The 13702-nt window shown below is 48.1% G+C and overlaps 1 protein-coding gene across 9 annotated transcripts in view; it reads left to right on the top strand.

Moving 5' to 3' along the window:
- The window catches only part of KLHL32 (kelch like family member 32), a 223092-nt gene that overhangs the window by 194895 nt on the left and 14495 nt on the right, over nucleotides 1-13702 (top strand). For 7 of the 9 annotated variants that reach the window (XM_050949281.1, XM_050949275.1, XM_050949276.1 and 4 more), the window contains 2 exons: nucleotides 508-566; nucleotides 11716-11908. In XM_050949281.1, the coding sequence (XP_050805238.1) occupies nucleotides 508-566; nucleotides 11716-11908 (252 nt within the window). Of the gene's footprint in view, nucleotides 1-507; nucleotides 567-11715; nucleotides 11909-13702 lie in introns of those variants that run through there. The other 2 variants (XR_007773855.1, XR_007773856.1) reach the window with 2 other exon arrangements.

The raw sequence follows: 13702 nt of genomic DNA, 5'->3' as shown, positions 1-13702 counted from the left end.
CCATAAACTCCCATGGAAACCTATTCCAGAATTTAACTATCCTTATAGTTAGAAAGATTGTTCTAATATCTAACCTAAATCTCCCTTGCTGCAGATTAAGCTGATTACTCCTTGTCCTGCTTTCAGTGGACATGGAGAACAATTGAACCATGATCTTTATAATAGTCCTTAGCACATTTGAAGACTGGTCAGTGTACTAAACAAATATTATTGTTGTACCATGTTTTAGCCCAAGGTATTAGCTTTACAGAGAGAGATCAATTGTTTTGTTTGTTTTTGTTTTGCCTTGTATTCTGCAACATGGATCAGCTGTGCTAGTTATTAACTACATCAAAAGGTCTAACTGTATGAAAGTAAAACTGGTAATAAGTAATATAATTATGTCGTAGATTTAATACTGTGGTATATAAAAATTATAGTCCTAAATGTGATTGATTTGCTTTACTAAGATCTTGGGCCTTTTTGGTACTCATGAAACTATTTTAACCCATGTAAAATCTCTTGTAGGAGGAGTAACAAATACTGCACAATACCAGAACAGGCTAATGGTCTATGATCCTAAGCAGGTGAGTTTCTGTATTGTAGGTTTTGCTTATATGTTTAAATGAACAAGGTATATAACAAATGTATTTTAAAGAATACTGGCGATCAAAAATACTGCCAATTCAAACTGCTAGTATTTTGTACCTGCTTTTCCCTGTTGTAGATGAGTGTGACTGTACAGAGTAAGGGTACATTTACGCTACGAGATTAGTCGGATTTACATAAACTGGTTTTGTAAAACAGATTGTATAAAGTCGAGTGCATGAGGCCACACTAAGCACATTAATTCGGTGGTGTGCGTCCATGGTCCGAGGCTAGCGTCGATTTCCGGAGCGTTGCACTGTGGGTAGCTATTCCATAGCTATCCCATAGTTCCCACAGTCTCCCCCGCCCCTTGGAATTCTGGGTTGAGATCCCAGTGCCTGATGGGGCAAAAATCATTGTCGTGGGTGGTTCTGGGTAAATGTCGTCACTCATTCCTTCCTCCGGGAAAACAACGGCAGACAATCATTTCGTGCCCTTTTTCCCTGGATTGCCCTGGCAGACACCATAGCACAGCAACCATGGAGCCCGTTCAGCTTTTTTTTCACTGTCACCATATGTGTACTGGATGCCGCTGACAAGAGGCGTTACTGCAGCACTACACAGCAGAATTGATTTGCTTTTGCATGATAGCAGAGACGGTTATCAGTCGTTCTGTACCGTCTGCTGCCATTGTAAATTGGCAGTAAGATGATGGTTATCTGTCGTTCTGTACTGTGTGCTGCTATCATGGGTGCCCCTGGCTGAGGTCGGCCGGGGGCGCAAAGGCAAAAATGGGAATGGCTCCCTGAGTCAATCCCTCCTTAATGGTATCTAAAAATAAGAGTCAGTCCTGCCTAGAATATGGGGCAAGTGTGCTAGAGAATCAGTGTATCAGAGAGCACAGCTGTTCCATGTCAGATCCCGCAGAAATGACGAGCTGCATGCCATTCACGGGGGTTGCCCCTGCAACCACCCCACCCGATACTTCCTCCTCCCCAACCTTCCTGGGATACCGTGGCAGTATCCCCCCCCATTTCTGTCACGAAATTATAAAGAATGCAGGAATAAGAAACAGTGACTTGTTAGTGAGATAAAATCAGTGGGAGGCAGCCTCCCGCTGCTATGACAGTCCAGGCAGAACATTAAGCGGTGCGGGGGAGAGGAGCCCAGCATCCCGCTGCTATGACAGTCCAGGCAGAACATTAAGCGGTGCGGGGGAGAGGAGCCCAGCATCCCACTGCTATGATAGTGCCGGCAGGACAGAATCTTTTCTTTACACAGGAAAGGGAGGGGGCTGATGGAGCTCAGCCCCCAGCTGCTATGATGAGGACGGTTACCAGCTGTTCTGTACCATCTACTGGGAATGACCAGGAATCATTCCTATTTTTACCCAGGCGCCCCCGGCCAGCCTCACCTGAGGCCAGCCAGGAGCACTCACGGGCTGATGGTGACGACGGATAGCAGTCATATTGTACCGTCTGCCACCGGGGAGGGGAGAGGAGCGGATACTGCTCTTCACTGCTGCAGCATCGTGTCTACCACCAGCATTCAGTAGACATAGGGTGACACTGAAAAAAGTCAAGAAACAATTTCTTTCTCTTTTCTTTCACGTGGTGGGAGGAGGGAGTAAATTGACGAGCTATACCCTGAACCACGCCAGACAATGTGTTTGAACCTACAGGCACTGGCAGCTCAGCCAAGAATGCAAATAGTTTTCGGAGACTGCTGTGGACTGTGGGATAGCTGGAGTCCTCAGTACCCTCTCCCTCCCTCCATGAGCGTCCATTTGATTCTTTGGCTTTCCGTTACGCTTGTCACGCAGCACTGTGTAGCCTGGAGATTTTTTTCAAACTCTTTGGCATTTTGTCTCCCCATACAGCGATCAGATCCAGTATCTCCCGTATGGTCCATGCTGGAGCTCTTTTTGGATTTGGGACTGCATCGCCACCCGTGCTAATCAGAGCTCCATGCTGGGCAAACAGGAAATGTAATTCAAAAGTTCGCGGGGCTTTTCCTGTTTACCTGGCCACTGCATCCGAGTTCAGATTGCTGTCCAGAGCGGTCACAGTGGTGCACTGTGGGATACCGCCCGGAGGCCAATACCATCGATTTGCTGCCACACTAACCCTAATCCGATATGGTAATACCAATTTTAGCGCTACTCCTCTCATTGGGGAGGAGTACAGAAACCGATTTAAAGAGCCCTTTATATCGATATAAAGGGCCTCGTACTGTGCACGGGTGTGCCGTTAAATCGGTTTAACGCTGCTAAAATCGGTTTAAACGCGTAGTGTAGACCAGGCCTAAGAGAGGATAAGGGCCACTGTTAAAAAAAAATAATACTCCTTAACTGGGTTACTAGAAGCATCTTAGATTAGCAAGACTGAAAACATGTTAAAACTCTGCTGTATTTATCACCATTTATTCTGCTTCTTTGCTTTTTGCAAACCACTAGCCTTGGACAATGCAAATAAACTAGTCGGTTTCACATACTGGTTCCCCAGTGGTAGCCCAGTTTTGCGATATTTGTGCTCCACATGCTGCAAGGAAATGTGTAAAACCAAACAAAAGTGTGTTCATGAACATGAAACTGTTTCTATTAATGTTAGGGTTTGTAAAATTTTCATTTACCACAAAAACATAATTTTGGACCTACACTGGCCATCAGTGATCTGTTAAATTGATTTATTACAAAACAGTTGATTAAAATAGATATTGTAAAAAAAAAAAAAAGAAAAAAGAAAAAGAAAGAAAGAAATCTGACCATTTTTGATATTGCTAGTGTGCCTATCACTTTATTATCTGAGCACCAAAAATATCTTTTAGGAATGTGGTCATACATTATGTATGTGTTTTGATTAGGTTAAAATTCTCCAGTAACAACTTCAGAGCGCTGGGACATGGTAATATGTCCTTTCCTCCTGTATTAGGGAAACAAACACCCTAATCCTAGTCACATCAGCATGCGTGGACTCTTATGTCCCTGTAGAAGGATATTGACTTCTGATTACTGGATAGGGGCCTTGAGTTTCATATTTAAAGCCAAATTCTACCAACAGATATTTGTGTGTGACTCCCACTGATTTTATGGGGAACATTATGTCTGTATCCAAGACCAGAATTTGGCTATAGGAATCAGTTAATTTCTTTTAAAGGGCACAATATTATTGTTGTTATTGATTATGCAAACAGAGGTTCTGTTATAAATCTGTGCCCATAGTGATCACAGGCTACAGTCTTATCTTGCTTGTGATTTGGGCATTATACTTCTATACACTGCCTCCTTTTTGTGTTGTGTATGCTTTGCCTAGATTTCTTAGTTGCTCAGGTAGTCTCAGCAGATGCATACTAAAATATCTGTGGTTTGGCTACTTCAGCATAAATTGCTAATTGCAGGAGGGCAAGTATGAAACACAAACAGTTAAAGAGGAAGAATGTGTTAGCATTCTTTAAATGAGGTCTGCTTCATGTTTGTACACACATGCTCTTTTTAAAAATTCTGCTGGCATATTGTTTACGGTGGGTACTGGAAAACATCACATCTGCTTGCATCTTGCACAGAATCTCAATAACTCTATCATTCAGCAATAGTGCTTGTTTCTGTGGTAGGCCTTTGTGGAGAGTCGATAATGCCTGCCATCTGCCACAGAGCACACAGCTACCTGCCAACAAGCAGGCTGGGGTGACCTCTGCTTCCTCACCACTGATTAGTATTCACATGCTGGCTTATTAGGAATGACCCCACCAGGCCCCTCTGTTTCTTTGCCTTTGCAGTGCTTGGCGGCTCACCTGGCAGGCACTGCAGTGGAGGAAGCTAAAGATATAATCAGGGGATGCAGGCAGGCTTTGCAAAGCAGATGGTGTCTATAGTCTTGTGTCAAGGGACTGAACTGCTAATGCAAAAATTAATTCCTAATATTCAAATATTATATATTGTAATGTATAGCTATATACTGTGGAGGCCACTGTCAGAGGCTATTGAGTTACCAAGTTAAAGTGTATTTAATATAAGACTTTTTGTAGCAGATTGTTTTACTGTTAAAGGTAACTGGAGCAATTGTTCTTCTTCAAGTGCTTGCTCATATCCATTCCAGTTAGGTGTGTGCGCGCCGCATGCACGTTCGTCGGAAGATTTTTATCCTAGCAACACTTGGTGGGTCGGCTGGGCACCCCCTGGAGTGGCGCCGGATATATACCCCTGCCGACCCAGCCACCCTTCAGTTCCTTCTTACTGCCCATGTCGGTCGATGGAACAGTGGAGTGTGGTTTTACTGACCTCCACCTCCCTAGCTACTCATAGTTCTCTAGTTATTTTGTTGTGTATATAGTTCAAAGTTATATAGTTATAGTTAATTTTAATTGTTCATAGTTAGTGTATAGTTAAGAGGGGTTTGGGGATTAGCCCCTTCCCCGCACCCGGTGCCGGGGCCCATGCCCGGTTCACCGGGTTTCAAACAGTGCTCGGCCTGTCATAAGCTGATGCCAACAGGCGATCCACACGACTCCTGCCTTAAGTGCCTCGGGGAATCTCACCTGACAGATAAGTGTCGCATTTGCAAGGCTTTTAAGCCGAGAACAAAAAAGGAGCAGGACTTTCGGCTAAAGCAGCTCATCATGGAGGCGGCTCTTACCCCTCCCCCTTTGGCACCGAGCACTGGTCAATCGGTGGGCAGAAGCACCTCCTGGGCACCGGACCGCGCCGGTACTGCCAAGGCCTCTCAGCACCGGCCGTCGCCGGCACCGAAGTCGACTCGGCACCGCTTCCTCTCCCTGAGGTCGAGAAAGCCTAAGGCTCCTCCTGCTTCCGTGCCACCTGTACCGCAGCCAGAGAGCTCGTCTAAGTCAGATCGCCCGGCACCAACACCTGGCGCGGCACCGACGAAGTCGGCACTGTCGATTCTGGTCCCACGAGGGTCGTCGAGTCTGGTGCCTGTCAGCTCCCCAGTGCGAGCCGTGGTTGAGCTTTACTATTCCATCCACGCCAGAGACATTCTCAAAGGCGAGGGATCTGATTGCCATGACAGAGTCGACGCTGCCTCAACCCCCAGCACCGCCGGTGCGGGTAATACAGTCTATCGGCAAGCCGGCCTTGATAAGACCATCCTCTGTCGGCACAGCAGAGCGGCACCGTTCACGATCACGGTCCCGCAGACGTTCCAGGTCCCGTCGGCGCTCCCGCTCCTGACGCCGCTCGCCGTCCCGGTACTGTTCCCCTCCTCGCTACCGGTCGCACTCGCGGCACCGGTCGGTATCCTGTTCGCCAGCCCGCTACTCTCGGCACCGTTCCAGCTCCTGGCACTGCTCCAGGCACCGTGACTCCCGTAGCTGCTCTCGACGTCGAGCCTCGAGATCTCAGTCGACCTCCCGGCACTGCTCCGGTCACAGGTCCCAATCTCGTTCCCAGTAACGGTATGCCTCCCAGTACCGGTCACCGGTGCCGAGTAGAGCAAGGTCCGCTAGAGACAGAGACTCTGCCCAGGGCTTTTCAGCACCACCATGGCCATCCAGACACGCATCAGTGTCCTCTCATGCGGACAGCTCTTATGCTCAGTGATTCTGATGTGCCCACCAGAGTCTTCCAAGAGACCCAGGCCCAGGCCCAAGGACCCCACCAGTGGTCTTTCTGGACACCTTGGGTGTACCACCAGGCCCAAGGCGTACCAGTAGTTCCATCCCGCTCTCTCATCAGAGCACTGAGTGCCAGAGGTGACGGTTAGCCACCCCCCTCCGACTGCTGCGGAGGAAGCCCCCGTTCACCCACCGGACTCCCAGGTTCCACTGGAGCAGGAGGTCGCTCAGGAGCAACAGGCCACACAGGACCCACTCGTCGCTGGCATCTCCTCTTCCTCTTCTCCAGATAAGAGGGTGGCAGGAACATCCTCCTCAGGCCCTCCTCCAATCGACCTGTGAGCCCATCAGGACCTCCTAAGGAGGGTAGCACTCAATATGAACCTCCAGGTGGAGGAGGTCCCAGAGGTAGAGGACCCGGTAATGGACATTCTATCGGTGGATGCCCCCACTAGAGTGGTCGTACTGTTTATTCGGACCGTCCTGGAGAATGCCAATACTATATGGCAGTCCCCAGCCTCTATCCCTCCTGCGGCCAGGGGAGTCGAGCGTAAATATATGGTGCCCTCTAAAGGGTACAAGTATTTGCATGTCCATTCTCCTCCCTGCTCACTAGTCGTCCAGTCCGTTAATGAGAGGGAATGCCACGGCCAGCAGGTGCCAGCCCCGAAATCGAAGGAGGCTAGGCGAATGGACCTACTCGGCTGCAAGGTGTACTCGGCAGGGGCCCTACAGCTTTGGGTGGCAAATCAACAGGCCTTGCTTAGCCGCTATAATTATAACACCTGGGTGGCGGTGGGTAAGTTTACGGAGCTTCTCCCTCAAGACTCCTGCCAAGAGTTCGCTGCCCTCTTGGAGGAAGGGAAAAAAGGTGGCCAGAACTTCCCACCAGGCCTCGTTGGATGCAGCAGACTCAGCAGCCAGGACTCTGGCCTCGGGTGTTGCCATGAGGCGCATCTCATGGCTTCAGGTTTCAAACCTCCCACCGGAGCTGCAGTATACCATTCAGGACTTGCCATTTGATGGTAAAGGCCTCTTCTCAGAGAAGACTGACCACAGGCTGCAAAGCCTGAAGGACAACAGGGTCATAATGTGCTCTCTCGGCATGCATATGCCGGTGACCCAACGCAGGTCTTTCCATCCTCAGCCTCACCACCCATACTCTGTGCCTAGACAAAGACAGGACTTTGGCAGGCGGCGCGGCCGAGGTGGTTGCAGACGACTGTCAGGACCCCAAGGTGGCCAAAATCAAGGTCCCTCAAATCCACCACTGGGACCAAAGACGAACTTTTGAAGGTGCACCCGAGGGCAGCGTACCAGTTCCAGGCCAGGATCCCTCTCCTCTCTTCTCCAACCGTCTCTCCTACTTCCTCCCAGCGTGGTCCCAGTTAACTTCAGATCGCTGGGTCCTACGCACGGTGGAGTATGGGTACCACTTCCAATTTATTTCAACTCTGCCCTCCAACCTTGTCTCTCTTCAGGGACCCCTCTCACGAGCAATTCCTCTTACAAGAGGTGCAGACACTCCTCGCCATAGGAGCTATAGAGGAGGTACCGATGGATGAAAGGGGCAAGGGGTTTTACTCCCGTTATTTCCTAATCCCCAAGTCGAAGGGAGGTCTCAGATCTATCCTAGACCTGTGAGGACTCAACCAGTTTATGATAAAGTTGAAGTTCCGCATGGTATTCCTGTATCAGAGGGGTAGCCGTGTTAGTCTGATCTGTAAAAGCAGCAAAGAATCCTGATATTCCTGGGGACCATTATCCCGTCCTTGGATCCCGGAGACTGTTATGCTGCCCTCGATATGAAGGACACGTACTTTCATATCGCCATCTTTCCTCCACACAGGAGATCCCTCCGCTTTGTAGCCAACCGTCAGCACTTCCAGTTTACGGTCCTGCCGGTCGGCCTTTCTGCAGCCCCAAGGGTATTTACAAAGTGTATGGCTGTAGTCGCTGCCTACCTCCGCCGACGTTGGATACACGTTTTTCCGTATCTGGATGATTGGCTCATCCGAGGGGCCTCCGAGACACAAGTCACTCAGCATGTGGGCATCGTCAAGGACCTATTCACACGTCTAGGCCTGATGATCAATATAGAAAAATCCACACTGGTTCCCACGCAGAGGTTAGACTTCATAGGAGCTATCCTGGACTCCCATCTAGCTAGAGCCTGCTTACCACAGCTGCGGTTTCAGGCGATGGCCACAATCAACCGAGGTCTACAGAATTTCCCGACGACCTCGGCTCGCACTTGTCTCGGTCTCCTGGGTCACATGGCTGCCTGCACGTTTGTAACCAAACACGCCAGGCTCCACCTCCATCCTCTCCAAGTTTTGCTCAACTCGGTATACCGCCTGGGCAGGGACCCAATAGACACGATAGTCACCATTCCCCCGAGCACCCTAGGCTCCCTAAAATGGTGGCTATCTCCCTCCCTGGTATGTGCAGGGATGCCGTTCCATCCGTCCCAACCCTCAATGTCCCTGACGACGGACACGTCATCTCTCGGCTGGGGTGGTCACCTCGGTCACCTTCGTACTCAAGGCCTTTGGTCTTCTCAGGAGCTGGCATTACACATAAATGTCTGAGAACTGAGAGCAGTCCGCCTGGCGTGCCAGGCATTCCAGCAACAGTTGCGAGGCCGTTGTGTCTCAGTGTTTACAGACAACACAACGGCCATGTACTACTTAAACGAACAGGGAGGGACACGGTCCTCCCCCCTTTGTCAGGAGGCCATCCAACTCTGGGACTTTTGCATAGCCCACTCGATAGATCTGGTAGCATCCTTTCTCCCAGGCGTTCGGAACACTCTGGCGGATCGACTCAGCAGGTCTTTCTTGTCTCATGAGTGGTCGATCCGTCCGGACGTTATGCATTCTCTTTTCCAGAAGTGGAGATTTCCCCACATAGACCTGTTCGCTTCCCACGAGAACAGGAAATTCCAGATGTTCTGCTCCTTCCAAGGTCTCTCCCCAGGATCGATCTCAAACACTTTCCTGATGCCGTGGAAGAGCCAGCTCCTTTATGCCTTCCCACCGTTCCCGCTGGTTCACAAGGTCCTGCTGAAACTCTGCAGGGACAGAGCGCGCATCATCATGATCGCTCCAGCGTGGCCCAAGCACCACTGGTACACCACGTTGCTCGACCTGTCGATAGCCAACCCAATTACCCTGCCACTCCACCCAGACCTCATAACTCAGGACCACGGCAGGCTTCGCCACCCAGACCTGCAGGCTCTTCACCTCACAGCGTGGCTGGTGCGTGGCTAAACCAGTCAGAGTTACGTTGCTCTGAATCAGTACGACAAGTTCTCCTGGGTAGCAGGAAGTCTTCCACCCGGTCAACGTACCTGGCCAAGTGGAAGCATTTCTCCTGCTGGTGCGAAACGCTTAATCTTACTCCCACTGAGGTCTCGATCCCCTCTATTTTGGACTACCTCTGGTCTCTCAAACAGCAGGGCCTAGCAGTATCATCACTGAGGGTACACTTGGCAGCCATCTCTACCTTCCACCCAGGCAAAGGTGGTCGTTCCGTGTTCTCACACCCTATGGTTTCGAGGTTCCTCAAGGGCTTGGAGCGCTTATACCCTCAAGTACGCCGCCTAGCCCCGACCTGGGACCTCAACCTGGTTTTAACCAGACTTATGTCTCCCCCATTCGAGCCGTTAGCAACCTGCTCGCTACTATACCTGTCTTGGAAGACAGTTTTCCTCGTAGCCATTACATCGACCAGACGAGTCTCCGAGCTTAGGGCTCTTACGGTGGATCCGCCGTACACTGTGTTCTACAAGGACAAGGTGCAGTTGCAACCACACCTGGCATTCCTCCCTAAGGTGGTTTTGGCCTTTCATGTTAACCAGGACATCTTTCTCCCGGTCTTCTTCCCGAAGCCACACTCAACGCGATGGGAGCAACAATTACACTCCCTGGACAGCCGTAGAGTATTCGCATTTTATATTGAGCGGACAAAACCGTTTCGTAAAACGCCCCAACTCTTTGTCGCGGTAGCAGAGCGAATGAAAGGCCTTCCTGTTTCCTCTCAGAGGATCTCATCTTGGGTGACAGCGTGCATCTGCACTTGTTATGATTTGGCTCATATTTCCCCAAGCTACATCACCGCGCATTCTAACAGAGCTCAGGCTTCATCTGCCGCCTTCCTGGCTCGTGTACCTATCCAGGAGATATGTCGCGCAGCTACCTGGTCCTCGATCCACACCTTTGCTTCGCATTATGCTTTGGTTCAGCAGTCAAGAGATGATGCAGCCTTTGGCTCATCAGTTTTGCATTCTGCCACATCTCACTCTGACCCCACCGCCTAGGTAAGGCTTGGGAATCACCTAACTGGAATGGATATGAGCAAGCACTCGAAGAAGAGAAGACGGTTACTCACCTTTGTAACTGTTGTTCTCCGAGATGTGTTGCTCATATCCATTCCAAACCCACCCTCCTTCCCCACTGTCGGAGTAGCCGGCAAGAAGGAACTGAGGGGCGGTTGGGTCGGCAGGGTTATATATCCGGCGTCATGGCGGCGCCACTCCAGGGGGTGCCCAGCCGACCCACTGAGTGTTGCTAGGGTAATAATCTTCCGACATCATGCACGCGGCGCGCGCACACCTAACTGGAATGGATATGAGCAACACATCTCGAAGAACAACAGTTACAAAGGTGAGTAACTGTCTTTTTTCTGACTCTTAAAGTTTCATGTCTTTTTACTCTTAAAAAAGTAGTAAAACTCCTGAAGTTTAATGGTTAATACAGATTCAAAAACATTTTTCTTATATAAATGAGTAAATCAAAATATGGAGGAATAAAGAAAACCAAATGGAATGCACAAATACTTTGGTAAAATGCTACAAGATTTTTTTCCCCCCAGCCTTTGCTTCTTAAAGATAAAAACCAAATAAATTACTGAATGAAGGGCAGAACGCGCCCCTTCCCCCGCTTCTAGCCCTGATATAGCTTACTGTTCCAGTTTTCAATGCTATATACAGAAGAGAGATCTAATACTTTCTTACTGAAACACATCAGCACTGCTTGTTTTTTAATAGTGACATGAGAGAGCAACGTCTGAAACCTTTAGTCTTTCAGAAATTTTATCATGACACTTTCCGCACAGATACAATATAATATTAAAATAAGCGTAACAGATGAAAATTATAATTGTAATCTACACTCTTGCTTGGAATCTATCCCTTGATTAAAATCTGTCCATGAGTAATTCAGATTTACCATATGTCATGAAATAAGATTTTTTCAATATATTCTAACATAAAGGATCAAGGGAGAGCAGATGAAAAAGTTAATGTTTTGGGGGATGGTGGAAATACTGTGTTGTATCCATGAGAGAAGAGTCCTTGGCTCACCTGAAGATAAATATTAAAATACAGAGCTACAAAGATTGGACACCCACACCATAGCTGGCAATCAGTTGACCTGCTGTTCTAAGTAACATTCAAATTTAGCAATATATTTACGCAAGATTTGTGGCTAGGAAGAGGGATATGTGACACTCGGAGCACTTGCAAGTCTCCAAGGACTGCTGAGCCTAAGACCAGTTTTTCTTTGTTTACACTTCTAGAACAAGTGGATAAGCCGAAGCCCCATGTTACAGAGGAGAGTGTACCATTCCATGGCTGCTGTCCAAAGGAGGCTTTATGTTTTAGGCGGGAATGACTTGGACTACAATAATGATCGGATTCTTGTACGCCACATAGACTCTTATAACATAGACACCGACCAATGGACGCGCTGCAGCTTCAACATGTTGACGGGCAAGTCTTTTTCATGAAATGTACAATGAAAGCAGTGTTGTGGGAGGCTTTTTGTTTTATTTTATGAGCCTAATTCTTCTCCCATACAGCACTTTTACAATGGTGGACCTCCACTGACTTCAATGGAATCACTCCTGATTTAGGAACCGATGCTGAGCCCATTGATGTCAACTGGAGTCATTCTCTTGCTGCTCTAAGAGAGAAGAGAATCAGGCACAAAACATTAAAGAAGAGTGTTCTTTTGGAGCATAGCAGGCTACATTTTCAAAACGATGCAACTAAAAGGGTTTAGTTAAAAAATGAAAAAAATAAAATGATTAAATCTTATTTCCCTTTTCACTAGGTGCTTAATTGCACCAGTGGAAATATCTCACTTTTTTGAGTACACGAAGGCAATTAAATTATACTTTGCACTTCTTGAAAATGCAGTTTTATATGGGCTGCTGCTGGTGGTGGTGGTGGTGGTGGTGGTGGTGGTGGTTAGAGTATTTATGGAGATGCATAACTGTCCCATCCTTATTACTATACAGTAGTGTCTTAACAGGATGCCAGAAAGGAGTTTATTTATTAGAATTAAATCAAATCAGAGATGAGTAGATTAGCATGGACGGCAGCTAGATTTGAAAACTTCCTCATGAGTAGCTTGAGGGAGCATTGCAGTAACAGCTAGCAAAGCAGGACACCTCATTTACCTGCGCTACACACATAACATGACTGTCTGATATGCCCCTCAGAAATACTATTGACTATAAGCAGTGGGGAGAGACTGCCAACGTTGTACCAGGAAAGTAATGTGTCCCAGGAGTAAACCAGTGGCAGCTGCCTCGGGAGCCGCATTGAAAGAGGCATCTCCAGAACCTTACTGCAGGAATGCTGAGGTCATTCAGTCATTGGCCTGTCTTGAACAGATGCAGAGTTTCTGGTCACCCAAATGCTGATTCTTGCATCTTCTCAATCAGCTGTAAGAGTCCTAGAATCTTGCTCGGTTGTTGCTCAGAATCCTTTGTATAGGTACCACAGCAACTTCCTTGATGCAGCCCAGAAAATGAGGCAATGGATTCAGGAGCTAAAGGCTGAACAGCAGCGAGAACAGAGAACAGGGAGTTTGCTGAGCAGGTGAAGTTGCGGGAAGGGAGTCATACACAGTGGTCACCAAATCCCATCTTCAGTTAAGTTGCTTTAAGGGCCAGCCTGATGTCAACACCATTCTTTAAGTATTACTTTGAGGCTGCTACTTCTGGAAGCAAAGACATAGATATTACACGTCTGGCTTTTGGGTCAGGGAATCAAAATGTCAGACTTAACTGAGTTAATCTATCTCCTGTTGATAGATACCTGGAACTGGTAAAATAGGGGAGGGACTAAACTTTGTTTTAAATTAAGTTTCCTTTCCATCCTTCTCTCCCCCCTCTGTGCCTTTAAAGGTGCAGGGTTGACAGCCTCTGGCAAAGAAACACTTAGTTCTTGCACAGAATAGGCAGCACAACAGAAGCAGTGGCAATGCGGGCTTATTTGTCTGAGCACCTCTGAAGTCAACAGGATCAGTAACAGGGCCTGTGCTTCAAACCTGAGCTTGAAGGAATGGTTCCAAGGATGAGGGTACTTTTTCCTCTCTGTGCCTTTAGTGCTCAGCCTCTCTGTTAAGACTGCCACTAAGGATTCCACTTATAGCTGTGCTAGGTGATGGAACACAGAGTTTTAAACAGTGTTTACATTTTTCTAAAATGTCATTAACATGCGTGGATTCCTTAAACAGGCTTTTGCTATTTAAAATAAAATTGAGATTTGTAGAAC

This window comes from Gopherus flavomarginatus, chromosome 4, assembly GCF_025201925.1.
Source record: "Gopherus flavomarginatus isolate rGopFla2 chromosome 4, rGopFla2.mat.asm, whole genome shotgun sequence".
In the NCBI taxonomy this organism is placed as follows: Eukaryota; Metazoa; Chordata; order Testudines; family Testudinidae; genus Gopherus; species Gopherus flavomarginatus.
Note: the sequence above shows the minus strand (reverse complement) of the source record. Positions and strands in the feature narration are given on the sequence as shown.